General features: G+C 48.3%; 1 protein-coding gene across 1 annotated transcript in view; it reads left to right on the forward strand.

The window, feature by feature from the left end:
• The first annotated feature begins 971 nt into the window (after positions 1-971).
• ME3 (malic enzyme 3) overlaps positions 972-16967 on the forward strand; it is a 152691-nt gene continuing 136695 nt past the window's right edge. Inside the window, exons 1-2 of the mRNA XM_060234997.1 lie at positions 972-1115; positions 2855-3077. Of these exons, the coding sequence (XP_060090980.1) occupies positions 2883-3077 (195 nt within the window). The 5' untranslated portion in view covers positions 972-1115; positions 2855-2882. The remainder of the gene's footprint in view (positions 1116-2854; positions 3078-16967) is intronic.

A 16967-nucleotide genomic window follows, 5' to 3' on the forward strand; every position in this document is an offset into this window, starting at 1 on the left:
TGGAGGGGTGGAAAGAAAACAACTTTAACTTTAAATGACTTATCCAAGACGCCAGAGACAAATGCAACTTCTCCGGCTTGGAGAAGTTGTTTAAGGAGAGAAATGCCTCTCCAAGCCAGCTGGGTGGGTGGTGGGGGCTTCAAGAGCCACACAATATGTGTGGCTATAGTAGGTCCAATTCAGGAAACAGTCATGCCTGCTCCCACCCACCCCGCATTGGGGAGGGGTGTTTCTGCAGACCCCAGAGACAAATGCAACTGCTAGGGTTGGCAAGTCCAATTCAAGAAATATCTGGGGACTTTGGGGGTGGAGCCAGTTGCAAGGGTGTGACAAGCATAATTGAACTCCAAAGGGAGTTCTGGCAGAACATTTAAAGGGACCGCACATCTTTTAAATGCCTTCCTTCCATAGGAAATAACGAAAGATAGGGGCATCTTCTTTGGGGGCTCATAGAATTGGACCCCCTGGTCCAATCTTTTTGAAAATTGGGGGGTATATCGAGGAGAGGCAGTGGATGCTATACTGAAATTTTGGTGTGTCTCTCTTAGATAACAGCGCCCCCCCCAGAGGCCCAGATACCCACAGATCAATTCTCCATTATTTCCTAGGGGAATAAGTCTCCATAGAGAATAACAGAGTTTCCAGCAGACATTTCCCTCCCTCCCCCCACCTTTCTGATGACCCTGAAGCGGGGGGAGGGCCTCCAAAGCGGGGGATCCCCTGCCCCCACCTGGGGATTGGCAACCCTAGCAACTGCACACACACACACACACACACACCCCAGCTCCTCTCTCCGGCTTCAGGCTCTCCACTGGCAGCGAAGGGAAGCCGCCGGTCCTTCCCTCCCTCCTCCTCCTCCGGGGCGCATCCCTTCCCGAGCAGGTGCGGCGGGCGAAGGAAGGAGGGTCCGCCGGGCCGGGAGGGGCGGAGGCGCCGCAGAGCCAGTCAGTCGCCGGCGGTTCGCAAACGGCGGCGGTGACTTGATCCGCTTCCTGGGGTTTGCTTTCGCTTTCGCCGCGGGGTCGCCGCCGCCGCCGCCTCCTCCTCTCCAGTCTCCTGGATGCGCCCGAGGAAGGGAAAACGCGCCAGCCCCATTCCTCCTCCTCCTCCTCCAAGTAAGCCGGGCTTGGTTTGCAAGGCGCGCAGGGCTGGAGGGCGCGCGGGGTGGGGCCAGCCCTCGGCTGGGACTTGGGGAACACCTCCTCTCTCCCCCCCCCCCCGGAATGTCAGCTCCTCTCCAAACCACAGAGGTCACTTCCCCGGCAGGAAACGGAGGCTTCGGAGGGCGCATCACGGCTGGTCCTAGAGTCCGACGCTTTGCCGACCCCCTGGACCAAGCCACGCCGGGCCCTCCTGCCTCCCACCGGCCCCCGAAGTCCGCTCAAATTCGTGTTTGTGACGCGGGTAACGCTGTCCAGCCATCTCGTCTTTTGCCGGCCCCTTCTTCTTTGGCCTGCTGTCTTTTCCCGGCATCAGGGTCTTCTCCAGGGGAGTGCAGCCTTCTCGTCGGGTGGCCAAGGATTTGAGAGCCGGTTTGGTGCGGTGGTGAAGTGGGAGGACTCTGATCTGGGAGAACCCGGGTTGATTCCCCACTCCTCTCACTTGCAGCTGCTGGGATGGCCTTGGGTCAGCCATAGCTCTGGCAGAGTTGCCATTGAAAGGGCAGCTGCTGGGAGAGCCCTCTCAGCCCCACTCACCTCACAGGGTGTCTGTTGTGGGGGAGGAAGGTAAAGGAGATCGTGAGCCGCTCTGAGATTTAGAGTGGAGGGCTGGATATAAATCCAATATCTTCTTCTTCTTCTTTCCACTTCCCTTCCTTCCTTCCTTCCTTCCTTCCTTCCTTCCTTCCTTCCTTCCTTCCTTCCTTCCTTCCTTCCTTCCTGATATGGGAATATTGCAAGACAGTACCTCTGCATGAAAGAAAACTGTTTATTTTTCTGTATATTTGTAAATTTCTCCTTTTTCTTGTAACCTTGTTTTTATTTTGGTTAATAAACCATTATATTCGGGAAGAAAAAAATGGACTAAAGTCTAGTGTGGAAAGGCCCTATGATTCACTGGATATTCTCCTAGTAGCCCTTCCTTCCTTCCTTCCTTCCTTCCTTCCTTCCTTCCTTCCTTCCTTCCTTCCTTCCTTCCTTCCTTCCTTCCTTCCTTCCTTCCTTCCTGATATGGGAATATTGCAAGACAGTACCTCTGCATGAAAGAAAACTGTTTATTTTTCTGTATATTTGTAAATTTCTCCTTTTTCTTGTAACCTTGTTTTTATTTTGGTTAATAAACCATTATATTCGGGAAGAAAAAAATGGACTAAAGTCTAGTGTGGAAAGGCCCTATGATTCACTGGATATTCTCCTAGTAGCCCTTCCTTCCTTCCTTCCTTCCTTCCTTCCTTCCTTCCTTCCTTCCTTCCTTCCTTCCTGATATGGGAATATTGCAAGACAGTACCTCTGCATGAAAGAAAACTGTTTATTTTTCTGAATATTTGTAAATTTCTCCTTTTTCTTGTAACCTTGTTTTTATTTTGGTTAATAAACCATTATATTCGGGAAGAAAAAAATGGACTAAAGTCTAGTGTGGAAAGGCCCTATGATTCACTGGATATTCTCCTAGTAGCCCTTCCTTCCTTCCTTCCTTCCTTCCTTCCTTCCTTCCTTCCTTCCTTCCTTCCTTCCTTCCTTCCTTCCTTCCTTCCTTCCTTCCTTCCTTCCTTCCTTCCTTCCTTCCTTCCATGTGGCTCTTACATTAAGCAAGTTTGGCCGCTTCTGGCTTATGTGATCTGATGAGATTGGCTGGCCTGGGCCATCCAAGACAGGGTGCTGTTCAGTTACTCATCTAGAATTCTCTTTTGCAGGTGAAAGCCTTCCACCTCTGTGGAGAAGATGATGCTCATGCCCCTTTCTAGCAGAAGCTTTGCCCCTCTTCTTCGGGCGGCGGGGGCAATGCAACAGCTTCAGCTTCCCAGTTTCCCCCCGGAGAGGGCCTGCTACTCCGGAGGATCCTCCCGTCCCCCTACGAAAGCCGCCACGATCAAAAAGAGGGGCTATGACATCACCAGGAACCCCCATCTGAACAAGGTGAGACAGACACGCCCCCCCCCCCTCCCTCTGACTTGAAGGTTTCCTATTGATTTCAGCCTTGATCTTTGGGATATGTTCCTTGGTGCAGAGATAGGTGTCTCCTGGGCTTTTTTTTTTGTAGCAGGAACTCCTTTGCATATTAGGCCACACACCCCTGATGTAGCCAATCCTCCAAGAGCTTACAGTAGGCCCTGTACTAAGAGCCCTGTAAGCTCTTGGAGGAGTGATTACATCACGGGGAGGGACAGTGGCTCAGTGGTAGAGCATCTGCTTGGTAAGCAGAAGGTCCCAGGTTCAATCCCCGGCATCTCCAACTAAAAAGGGTCCAGGCAAATAGGCGTGAAAAACCTCAGGTGGAGACCCTGGAGAGCCGCTGCCAGTCTGAGTAGACAATACTGACTTTGATGGACCGAGGGTCTGATTCAGTATAAGGCAGCTTCATATGTTCGTATGTTCATATCAGAGGTGTGTGGCCTAATATGCAAAGGAGTTCCTGCTACAAAAAAAGCCCCAGGTGTCTCCTTGGTGGCTGCAAACTTTCCCAAAGGATGTCCCAGGAGACTGAAGGGTGGAATAAAACCAGCGGGACTTGTGTGATGCTCGTTAACAAATATGATGCTACTGCTCTGGGTCTCAATGATGAGTTGGCGGTCCCAGCGTTGCTTCATTGCGTGCACCCTGTTCATGCAACAGTTTGGGGCCTGCTACTGGGCTGACTTCAGGGTGCTTCTTCTCTAATGCACTTTCTAGGCCTGTTCACATGTTACGGTGACCCCACATACATCCTGCACGTGTGTACACACCTGTTTGTAAGAGAGAGACTACCCATTTTTACTTTACAAATGAATCAATGTGGGTTTTAAGTTGCTTGTTGATCTCAGTGTGCATTGAACGTAATATGAGAATTACTCAACATTACCCACATTCAGGTGCACACCAGTACACAGATTGTTCATGTGCTTCATTGGAACTTGTGTACAGGACTTCTGGGTGGCAGGACTGTGGGTGAGTAACAATGCACACCTGGTTACTCCCAGTTCGAACTCACAGCATTACAGTGCAATCCTAAGCAGAGGTCTGTCCCTCTAAGTTCGCTGAAGTCATAGACTTAGAAAAGTGTAACTTTGCTTGAGATGCCACCATGAGTCTTATTGAGAAACCAGGACCAGTTCCTCACTAGCCTTACCCCGCTCTCACTCTCCTCTTCTCCGCTTCTGTCAGATTTCGCTGCAACTCGCTTTGCCTCTTTCGCACGGCAAACAGAAACCAATTTTTAGAGGATCTTGCTTGCCGCGCAAAAGAAGCGGAGTGAGTTGCAGCCTTGGGACGGCTTGTATGAAATCTGACGGAAGCCCCACAGAGAAGAGGAGAGTGAGAGTGGGGTAAGGCTAGTGGGGAATCGGTCCAAGATTTTTGGGGGGTCGAAGCTTTTGAGAGCCAGCGCTCCCTTTGTCAGGTATTGAGTTTAGCTGCTCTAATGCAGATCAGCATGTTGTTGCTGTTAACCGCTCAGTCCTGTTCGACTCTTGGCGATTCTGTGGGCCAGCTCTCTCCACGTTGTCTGGTCTTGTAGGGTTTCCTTGGGCTGTTCCATGCTCAGACTGGTGTCGTCTCTTATGGCAGGGGTGGCCAACAGTAGCTCTTCAGATGTAATTTGCCTACAACTCCCATCAGCCGCAGCCATTGGCCATGCTGGCTGGGGCTGATGGGAGTTGTAGGCAAAAAAACACCTGGAGAGCTACCGTTGGCCACCCATCTTATGGTGTCGAGCCACTGTGTTCTTGGGCGGCCTGGTTTGCTTTTGCTGCTAACCAATCCAAGCATAATCGCTTTTTCTAGCGAGTTCTTCCACGTGATGTGGCCGAGAAAAGTCAGTCACAGTTGTGTGATTTTTCCTTCCAATGGCATGTCTGCTTTTATGCGCTCCGATACTCGCTTTTTTGTCACTTTTGCTGTCTAAGGAATGTGCAGGAGCCTTCTCCAGCACCACAGCTCAAATAAGTCGATTTCCCTTCTGTTAGGGCTGCCAAGCTCCCGGGCCGGGCGAGGTTTTTCCTGCTCCGGAGGTCCCCAACCCGCCAGCCCAATGGATCCCCTCCTGACGTTGCCGGTACGATGACGTCACTTGCAAGTGATGTCATCGCACCGGCGACCTCACACACAGGCCGTTCTATGAGCCTCTGGGAAAACTCTATGGTTTTCCCGGACACTCTAGCAATTTGGGAGGGAAACTCTATGCATGTCTGAATTAGGGGACAGACAGTAGCTCTGTGGTAGAGCATCTATTTGGTAAGCAGAAGGTCCCAGGTTCAGTCCCTGACATCTCCAACTAAAAAGGTCCAGGCAAGTGGGAGTGAAAAACCTCAGCTTGAGTCTGGAGAGCCGCTGCCAATCTGAGTAGACAATACTGACTCTGATGGACTGAGGGTCTGATTCAGTATAAGGCAGCTTCATATGTTCATATGAATTAAGCCTTAATCTCTTCCCCATAAAACTTCTCTTGGCTGTGATGTGTGTGTGTGTGTGTGTATCGTTGGCAGTAGGAGGAATCGTTTATGTACTTGGGACTGAAATTTTTCCCTATCTTTTGGAGAAGTGCCATTTGCAAGCATTGCAAATATAAAGTTCAGAAGTCGGCATTTTTTAAAAAAGGATATGGTAGGACAGCAGCATAATAATGCTTCATCAGCTGCTTTGAATAGTCTTTGCAACTTTTCTTGGGTGCTGCAGCAGGAATGGGCAAGCGAGAGTAAGCGGCCGTACAGAGAAGAAGAAGATATTGGATTTATATCCCACCCTCCACTCCAATGAGTCTCAGAGCGGCTCACAATCTCCTTTACCTTCCTCCCCCACAACAGACACCCTGTTAGGTGAGTGGGGCTGTGAGAGCCCTCTCCAGCAGCTGCCCTTTCAAGGACAACCTCTGCCAGAGCTATGGCTGACCCAAGGCCATTCCAGCAGGTGCAAGTGGAGGAGTGGGGAATCAAACCTGGTTCTCCCAGATAAGAGTCCGCACACTTAACCACTACACCAAACTGGCTCTCCCATGCACAGTTACTCCTGTCTAATGCCACTGAAATCTGTGCTTATAGACTGAAATAATGCTGCATCGGATGGCTTTGTTTTCCACATGAAGGTTTGGGTGGTGTCTCATCCTTCTGCATTATTGCTGTATATTTATTTTTATTCTGCTTTTCTCTCCAGATGAAAAGATCAAAATGGTTTACAGATGAAGGCAACTTCTGCATGGCACAATTCCCTGTTGCACACTCATTGTAGAAGCATTTGCTGTAGAAGGGTTTTTTGGTAGAAAAAGCCCAGCAGGAATTCATTTGCATATTAGGCCACACCTCCCAATGGCACTATTGTTTCACACAGGGCTTTTTGTGTAGAAAAAAGCCCAACTGGAACTTATTTGCATATTAGAAGAAGAACTGTAGATTTATACTCCGCCCTTCTCTCTGAATCAGAGACTCAGAGCAGCTTACAATCTCCTATATCTTCTCCCACCATTACAGACACCCTGTGAGGCGGGTGGGGCTGAGAGGGCCCTCACAGAAGCTGTCTTTTCAAGGACATAGGTGTTAGGGGGTTGGCCTTACAATGGCTTTCCTCCTTCCTCATGGGTCGGGGACAAAGGGTGGCGATTGGGGGCGAGCGGTCCCAGAGGCGCACACTAGACTGTGGGGTGCCTCAGGGAGCAGTTCTCTCCCCGATGTTTTTTAACATCTATATGCGCCCCCTTGCCCAGATTGCCCGGAGGTTTGGGCTGGGTTGCCATCAATATGCAGATGACACCCAGCTCTATCTGTTAATGGACGGCCGGCCCGACTCCGTCCCAGGGAATCTGGATCAGGCTTTACAGGCTGTTGCAACGTGGCTTAGGCTGAGTGGGCTGAAGCTGAACCCGGCGAAGACAGAGGTCCTTTGCGTGGGTCGCGGTGCTCTGGGAAAGGAAATATCTCTCCCGGCCTTCGATGGTGCGCCATTGAAAGCAGCGCACCAGGTAAAGAGCTTGGGTGTTTTACTGGAGCCTCCATTATCAATGGAGGCCCAGATAGCAGCCACTGCCAAGTCAGCATTCTTCCACCTGAGGCGGGCGAGGCAGTTGGCCCCTTTCCTAGAGCTTCGGGACCTAGCAACAGCGATCCACTCGACGGTCACCTCAAGATTGGACTACTGTAATGCCCTCTACATGGGGCTGCCTTTGTGCCGGACCCGGAGGTTGCAGCTAGTGCAGAACGCGGCGGCCAGGCTGTTGCTAGGACTCCCGAAATGGGAGCATATACGGCCGGGGCTACACGGACTGCACTGGCTGCCGATTACGTACCGGATCCAGTACAAAGTGCTGGTCATTACCTTTAAAGCCCTATATGGCCGAGGACCGGCCTACCTGAGGGACCGTCTCTCCCCATATGAGCCCCAGAGAGCACTGAGGTCAGCAGGGAAAAACAAACTGACCATCCCTGGGCCAAAAGAGGCTAAACTTCAGAACACTTGGGCACGGGCCTTTTCCATCGCGGCCCCATGCCTATGGAATCAGCTCCCGGAGGAGGTGCGGGCCCTGCGGAGCCTTGATCAGTTCCGCAGGGCCTGCAAGACCACCCTCTTCAAGCTGGCGTTCACGGACTGCTGATTTATGGTTGCTTAATAAAGGAATTCGCCATATGGTTCTGTTTGAGGACCCTTGTTATTATGTAAACTGACAGAAATAGCGTCAGGAACATCATTGCTACTGTCAGATTAGGTTAAGTGTAATTATGTATTGATTGGTTTTTAAATAATGTTAAATTTAAAGTTTTATATTTATTGCATTGTATGTTCATGAATGTTGTTAGCTGCCCTGAGCCTGCCTTGGCGGGGGAGGGTGGGATATAAATAAAATTTTATTATTTATTATTATTATTATTAAGGACAACCTCTGTGAGGAGCTATGGCTGACCCAAGGCCATTCCAGCAGGTGCAAGTGGAGGAGTGGGGAATCAAACCCAGTTCTCCCAGATAAGAGTCCATGCACTTAACCGCTACACCAAACTGGCTCTCCACACCCACTGATGCCGTGCCAGCCAGAACTGTTTTCCTGTGCTTTCCTGCTCAACAAAAGCCCTTTGTAGTAGCAATAAATGGTCCACACAGGAATATTCTCTATGGTATTCCCATGTGTTTGCCCCTTCAGTCCTCCAGAGCAGTGTACCCTCTATGCTGAATGAATCAGTGTGAGCTAGCTCAGTTTTGTTATCTCCGGCTCACACATTTTTATCTTAGCTCAAGAAGCAAACTAATTTATGCAGTAGCCAAATCGCTCACTCACAACTTTACTGCCAGTAAAGTTATTTAGGTATTACCAATTGCTGCTACCACTCTAGGTTAAGGGCCGCCCCCTGAGAAGGCCCAGAGTACCCTCCCAAGCCCTTCAGGCCTCCTTTAGTTTAGGCCAAATAATAGGTGTGAGGACCAGACAGAGTGAACAACAGAAACAAAAGTTTATTTTAAAAGATCCCTTCAGTGCAATATAAACAAACAAGGTGCATTAAACAGTAAAAGGGGTGAAGGGAAAATAAATGCCCTAACGCATCTGGACTTACTGTCCCTAGACAGTCTCAGTCAGACCTGGACCTACTCACCCTTCCTTTAAGGGCAAGGGTCTCTCATTGCAGTAGCCCTTCCTCGGTTCAGCCTCCTAGGAAAAGAACCCAGGCTTCCCCCATCCCAGGCCTTTTATTCAAGCCCCCCACTTCCGATTGGCCCCAAATGGCGCCAAAACCTTACAGGGCTTCTGGGAGCTGTAGGCCCTTCCCACTACTACCACCTCAAGCTTTACTGGGCCTACAGGTCTCTAAGGCACAGCCCAGATCAGGGGTGACCAACATGTGACTCAGGAGCCACATGTGGCTCTTTCGCACATATTGTGTGGCTCTCAAAGCTCCCACCGCCCCGTCAATCAACTTGGAGAAGGCATTTCTCTTTAAATCACTTCTCCAAGCCAAGCCAGCCAGTGGCTTGGGGGAATGAATTTAAAGTTGCTTTCCTTCCACCTTTCCCTCCCTCCTCCCTTCCCCATCTGTTTCCCTGCCTGCCTGCCTTCCAGCTCTCAAACATCTGACATTCATGCCTTGTGGCTCTCAAATATCTGACATCTATTCTACATGGCTCGTACGTTAAGCAAGGTTGGCCACCCCTGGCCCAGATCATGACACCACCCCTGCCATATAACAATAAAGCAACTATCCTGTGGAAGATGTACCAGCTTCAAGGCCATTTGTTGCCTCTCCAGGCCTGATAGATGTGCTATCAAAACATCCCGAGTTCGATAAACTACTGTAAATCTTGTCTTTAAAGCTGTATCAGAATAGGCCTTTCAATAAGGGATGCTCTGTTCTCTAGAGCTGCAAGCCCAGCCTCTCCTCTTGAGTTAAATCAAGTTGCACTAAGACCTACAGACCTTGAGGCCTAAATTACCTCAACAGCTGACACTTAGCAGAGCTATTAAGGGCAATTTGACAGATAGGAATGTAAGGCTGCGCCTGCAGAGATGACTTTCGATTTTGCAGCTAGGGCAAGCTAGGAACAAAGACTAGCGCTACCGTAAACAACGTTCCCTGTAAGCTGAGTTAGTGTGAGCTAGCTCACAGGGGGTTTTTTAGCCTCCAGCTCACACGTTTTTGTTTTAGCTCAGGAAAAATGGTCCCAGATCAAGTTAATGTATGCAGGAGCTCAACCTTTAGCAGCTCATGAAGAATTTCTGCTCACAAGCAGGGCTTTTTCTGAGCAGGAACACACAGAAACACAGTTCCAGCTGGCTTGGTGTCAGGGAGGTTTGGCCTAATATGCAAAGGAGTTCCTGACACACTGTTTCTGCAAAAAAGCTCCGCGTTTACAGCAGGGTGTGTGGCCTAATATGCAAATGAGTTCCTGCTGGGCTTTTTCTACCAAAAAAAAGCCCTGCTCACAAGACTCCACAGTTTAGAGAGATTATTGACCATAAGGAATACAGAGAATAAATGCAAAGAATAAATGCAATTCTATGCCCTAATATAATTCTTAATGTTGTTGTTATGTATGTCCTGCCATGTTGTATTGTTGAAGGCTTGAGCTTGAAGCAGGCTTCTATTACTCTCCAGGATTCTGATGCCTGCATTCCGATTGGCCGTTCTCTTAGAACTGGCCAATCGGGGCGCAAGGCATTTCTCAAGGTAATGCAAATGAGCGATCCTGGAGAGACCAAAAGGAGGGATTGCCGCCAACCCAAGGGGACATGTTGTGCTCAGCTGAAGTGTATATAGTTCGTAGGGTTGCCAATCCCCAGATGGGGGCAGGGGATCCCCTGGTTTGGAGGCCCTCCCCCCGCTTCAGGGTCGTCAGAAAGCGGGGGGAGGGGAGGGAAATGTCTGCTGGGAACTCTGTTATTCCCTATGGAGATTTATTCCCATAGAAAATCATAGAGAATTGATCCGCGGGTATCTGGGGCTCTGGGGGGGCTGTTTTTTGGGGTAGAGGCACCAATTTTTCAGTATAGCATCTAGTGCCTCTCCCCAAAATACCCACCAAGTTTCAAAAAGATTGGACCAGGGGGTCCAATTCTATGAGCCCCAAAAGAAGGTGCTCTTATCCTTCATTATTTCCTATGGAAGGAAGGCATTGAAAAGGTGTGCCGTCCCTTTAAATGTGAGGGCCAGAACGCCCTTTGGAGTTCAATTATGCTTGTCACAGCCTTGATCTTGGCTCCACCCCTAATGTCTCCTGGCTCCACCCCCAAAGTCTCCTGGCTCCACCCCCAAAGTCCCCAGATATTTCTTGAATTGGACTTGGCAACCCTAATAGTTCGCTGTGTTGCCTGTTCTTGTGTGACTGTTCCTTCTTGAATAAACTGTGACTGCTTACATAAGAGCACACTTTAGAATAGTTAGATATGTAGTATAACAGTTGCATTCCACATTCACAAAGTCGAATTTTTGCTCACAAGACCCCACAGCTTTAGAGGGAGCTTTGCTAGGCTTGCTCAATCGCACAGCAGCTACAGAGCAAAACCTCTTATTTTCTCCATTGGCTGAGGCTTCTCCTTTGGGGAGGAGGGCAGAGGAATAGCTTGCTTTGCCAGGCTCTCTCAATTGGACAGCAGGCCTACTAAGTCAAGCCTCCCCTCTATTGGCTGAGGCTCCCCCCACTCCTGGTCCCCTGGGGAAGGAAGGAAAGAGCCAGAGCTTTCTTTGCCTAGAGAGGAACAAAGAAGGCACTTTTAAGACCAATGAGTGCTAATGTTTTAAGCATGTTTTAAGTTTTTCTAATCTTTGTGTTTGTCTGTCTCCTTTGTAAAGTTTATATCTCTGTTACCTGGTGTTACATTTTATGACACTCATGGCCCGGCCCCACAAAGTTGTATTTTTGTCGGATCCAGCCCTCATAACAAATGAATTTGACACCTCTGGTCCAAGCCCTTCTGTATGCTCTGTTTGGCATTGGAGCAGGGAGGGAAAGGATTAAAAAGTTGTTCTAGAGAATCCCGTGAGGCAGCAGCCGGGGTCTTCCTTACGCAAACACGGCCTAGGTGGCCCATCCGGCTGAATCATTGATGCGTTTTGAGCGGCAGCGCCCTGCTCTCCTTCCCCATTCATTGACAGGTTGCCACCACACCAATCGGCAGACGCCCAAGTGCCTTCCTCTTCATTTCTCCAAGAGGTTAGCTTGAGGGCAAACCCCAAGTAAGCACTGCATGACCCAAACCAGGGACAAAGGAGGAGGAGTGTCTCTGTGCAGGAGAACATTCCCTGAGGAACCGTCTTGAAACCTGTTGAGGATTTTACAATATGCCTTTTGCTGCCCAACAGAATTCTATACAAAACCTTTGCTGGCATTTGGAGTGGCTCATGGACATGTGAAGCTGCCTTATACTGACTCTGTCCATCAAGGTCAGTATTGTTTACTCAGACTGGCCATGGCTCTCCAAGTTCTCAGGCTACATCACCCGCTACCTAGACCTTTTTATAACTGCCAGTAGGGTTGCTATGGCCAGGGCTTTTTTTGTAACAGGAACTCCTTTGCGTATTAGGCCACACACCCGTGATGTAGCCAATCCTCCAAGAGCTTACAGGGCTCTTAGTATGGGGCCTACTGTAAGCTCCAAGAGGATTGGCTACATCAGGGGGGTATGGCCTAATATGCGAAGGAGTTCCTGGTACAAAGAAAGCCCTGGCTATGCTCCATCTTCTCCCCAACAGGGGAATTTAGGAGGCGTTCCAGGAGGGGAGGGGCTGTTCCCAACACAACAATGTCATGCAGAATGATGTCATTGTGTTGGAGATGCAGCATCGCACACACACACCTCCCCCCACGTTTGCCTAACCATTTAAAGGGAACCCAGAAGAGCTGTGAGAGAGATCCAGTTTGGTGTAGTGGTTAAATGCACGGACTCTTATCTGGGAGAACCAGGTTTGATTCCGCACTCCTCCACTTGCAGCTGCTGGAATGGCCTTGGGTCAGCCATGGCTCTGGCAGAGGTTGTCCTTGAAAGGGCAGCTGCTGTGAGAGCCTTCTCAGCCCCACCTACCTCACAGGGTGTCTGTTGTGGGGCTGGGGAGGTAAAGGAGTTTGTAAACCACTCTGAGGCCAATTTCCCACTCACCTGATGCCACTTTCAAGTTCCTCTTCTCTTCCGATTTCACACTATCTGCCCCGGGGCTGCAACTAGCATTAGCATGGAGTAAATGGACAGGTCCTCTTGTGGATCAAAAACTGGCTGAGTAATAGGAAGCAGAGAGTGAGTATAAATGGGCACTTCGCAGTGGAGGACGGTAAGCAGTGGAGTGCCGCAGGGCTCAGTACTGGGTCCCATGCTCTTTAGCTTGTTCATAAATGATTTGGATTTGAGAGTAAGCAGTGAAGTGGCCAAGTTTGCGGATGACACTAAATTGTTCAGGGTGGTGAGAACCAGAGAAGATTGTGAGGAACTCCAAAGGGATCTGTTGAGGCTGGGTGAGTGGCGTCAACGTGGCAGATGAGGCTCAATGTGGCCAAGTGCAAAGTAATGCACATTGGGGCCAAGAATCCCAGCTGCAAATACAAGTTGATGGGGTGTGAACTGGCAGAGACTGACCAAGAGAGAGATCTTGGGGTCGTGGTAGATAACTCACTGAAAATGTCAAGACTGTGTGCGATTGCAATAATAAAGGCCAACGCCATACTGGGAATTATTAGGAAGGGAATTGGAAATAAATCAGCCAGTATCATAATGCCCCTGTATAAATCGATGATGCGGTCTCATTTGGAATACTGTGTGCAATTCTGGTCACCGCACCTCAAAAAGGATATTATAGCACTGGAAAAAGTGCAGAAAAGGGCAACTAGAATGATTACAGGTTTGGAACACTTTCCCTATGAAGAAAGGTTAAAACGCTTGGGGCTCTTTAGCTTGGAGAAACGTCGACTGATAGAGGTTTACAAGGTTATGTATGGGATGGAGACGGTAAAGAAAGAAGTCCTTTTCTCCCTTTCTCACAATACAAGAACTCGTGGGCATTCAATGAAATTGCTGAGCAGTCGGGTTAGAACGGATAAAAGGAAGTACTTCTTCACCCAAAGGGTGATTAACATGTGGAATTCACTGCCACAGGAGGTGGTGGCGGCTACAAGCATAGCCACCTTCAAGAGGGGGTTAGATAAAAATATGGAGCAGAGGTCCATCAGTGGCTATTAGCTACAGTGTGTGTGTGTGTGTGTATATATATATGTATATATATAAATTTTTGGCCACTGTGTGACACAGTGTTGGACTGGATGGGCCATTGGCCTGATCCAACATGGCTTCTCTTATGTTCTTAGCATTTTCATGTGACAAACAGAAACCGCTAAAAACCAGTTTCTGTTTGCCGTGTGAAATCACCACCGCTAGCTGCAGCCCCGGGGCAGATAGTGTGAAATCGGAAGGAAGCCCTGCTGAGAAGAGGAATGTGAGAGTGGTGTAAGGCGAGTGGGAAATCAGTTTGAGATTCAGAGTGGAGGGCGGAATATAAATCCAACGTCGTCTTTTCTTCTGTGAAAACTCTGTGGCAGCCCAGGTTATTTCCTCAATCAAAAGGGATTGAAAGTTCCATCACATAATGACCTGCGTCCAACAGAGACTAATTAGAAGCAGGCAAGGCCCCTGTGGTAGGTCACACAGAGACACAACAGGCAGACTCCTCTCTGACTGGGTTCATCTGCCTCACAAGAGCTCTTGAGTCTATTTCTGTCTCCCATCTCACAATGCACAGTGTGGAAGGGAGTGGCCCAGATGGAAACTACCCTAGTGTATTTTTTCCCTTCTACTGGAGAAAAAAAATTATAACATTATCATTTGGGAACTACCCGATATCGCATCGGAGGATTAAGTAGTGTGCGCATACAAGGCCTGCTTTCTAGAAAGGCTGTCTCGCCACTCAGAACATTTTTTTTTAATCCTCTCAATTTAGCAATAATGTTTCCACCGTGCAATTTTAAAAATTGGACAAACTGATCCATGCGGACCTTTCCAAGCCTCTGGCGGTACTTGTGATAGATGGGTGGCATCACGTCCCCAGGCCATGGTTCAGAATGCATCTTTGAGAGGCATGGATCATAATCGTTTTGGGTCATAAATAGTACATAATAGGAGATCTGTTCTTGCGGAAACATTTTGCAAAAATAGTTTGTGGGATAATTTCTGAAAGATTAGAACCAAATGCCTACATGTTGGATTTCGCCCTTAGCAGAATTTTGTCCGTTCCATTCGGCCACAGTTTCCCTTCTGAAGTTTTTTTTTATACAGAAGTTTTCCTTTGGTTTCAGTGTCCTGACGGAGCAGGTCTTGTCTTCCTTGTCACACAGCTCACCTGTCGTTTCCTGGCTACCCACGTTTACATAGCAGTTGGGCAGTGAATCTTCCTGAAGCTGCATTCTAGGGGAGGATGCAACACGCACTTCGTCTGTGTGCATTGTTCAGTTTCACAGTTGAGTCTGACTCTGCGACCCCATGGACCAAGTCATGCCAGGCCCTTCTGTCTTCCACCATCTTCCGAAGTCTGCTCAAATTCATGTTAGTCACATCAGTAACGCTGTCCAGCCATCTCATCTTTTGCCGTCCCCTTCTTTTGCCTTCTGTCTTTCCCAGCATCAGGGTCTTCTGCAGCGAGTGCTCCCTTCTCATTCGGTGGCCAAAGTATTTGAGCTTCAGCTTCAGCATCTGACCTTCCAGGGAACAGACTGGGTTGATTTCCCTTAGGACTGACTGACTTGATCTTCTTGCAGTCCGAGGGACTCTTAAGAGTCTTCTCCAGTGAGTGCTCCCTTCTCATTTGGTGGCCAAAAGTATTTGAGCTTCAGCTTCAGCATCTGACCTTCCAGGGAACAGTCAGGGTTGATTTCCCTTAGAACTGACTTTGGATCTTCTTGCAGTCCAAGGGACTCTCAAGATTCTTCTCCAGCACCACAGCTCGAAAGCATCTATTCTTCTGTGCTTGGCCTTCCTTATGGTCTAACTCTCACAGCAGTACATAATTACTGGGAACACCATTTCTTTAACTATACAGACTTTTGTTGGCAGGGTGATGTCTCTACTTTTTTTTATATGGCCTAGGTTTGCCATAGCTAAATATATATATTTGTAATTGAACTCAGGTGGAATTCTAGCAGAAGCTCCTTTGCATATTAGGCCACACACCCCTGATGTAGCCAGTCCTCCAAGAGCTTACAAGGCTTTTTTGTAAGCTCTTGAAGGATTGGCTACATCAGGGGGTGTGGCCTAATATGCAAAGGACCTCCTGCTAGAATTCCACCCCTGATTTAACATATATCCCTACCTCACAAGTGGGCTCAGGGCAGCTGACAAATCACAATATAATGATTGTAATCATACTGGTTGCTTATGTTGAAAATGTACCCACCAATGCCTAGTGTGGAAACAACTCGTAGAGAACATCAGAAGAATGACAGGGTCTCATCTGGGACCTGTGCAAGAGAGGGACGAATTCTTGCACAAAGGGAAAGAGGCCGTCGCATGAAAAAGGGCTCAACGGCAGGCCTTACATTTCATCTGAGACTGAGAAATAGCTCTGTTGGTTGGGGCTAGCAGGCCACAAATATGAACCAATGTCAAGGAGTGCTGAATTGTGGTTGCCGCCACATTGGCATTCAGTTAAAGTGTTCTAAAGTGGTCAGGAGACCTTCCCATTTCCGGCTGTTTAGTTTCTGTAGAGCAAAGATGGTTTTAAAATGCATGCAAGTCACACCCCTAATCCTTTTTAGTTGGAAATGAGACTTTCATTGATTTCATGGTAATTCCCAAGGAAATGTGCCCAAGATTACCGCCGAGATAGATCTGCATTGCAGCTTAGCAAAAAGAAGTATTCCGCCATATGTTTATTTCATACTGGAAAAGTATGTTGAAAACATAGAAACTTTTCCTATGGAATTATATCTGGAGCACCAGTACTTTAATTCAGTCTGTTGGAACGGATGAATCGTAATGAGTTTTTAAGAAGCTGGAAATTGAAGTTATTAAAAGGGAATAAATAAATTAATGTAATTTTGATAGAATTGTTAATTGTCACTTTATTGTAACCAGGTTGAATTTTTGATATTTCACTTCTTGTGTTGTGTATCTTTAAGCTATGGTTATTTAGTTTATAAGTTTTTTTCTTTAAAATTTTGTAATCAGATTATCAAGTTGTGTTCTGAGTTTTTTCGTTAATTATTTCACAGTTTATGCTTGGTTTCAGACTTTCGCTGTGATACTCTAGGTGTCTCAATCCCCAGGTGGGGGCAGGGGATCCACCGGTTTGGAGGCCCTCTCCCTGCTTCAGGGTCAACAGAAAGCGGGGGGGGGGGGGAGGAAATATCTGCTGGGCACTCCATTATTCCCTATGGAGATTGATTCCC

This window comes from Heteronotia binoei, chromosome 3 (assembly GCF_032191835.1).
Source record: "Heteronotia binoei isolate CCM8104 ecotype False Entrance Well chromosome 3, APGP_CSIRO_Hbin_v1, whole genome shotgun sequence".
NCBI lineage: Eukaryota > Metazoa > Chordata > Lepidosauria > Squamata > Gekkonidae > Heteronotia > Heteronotia binoei.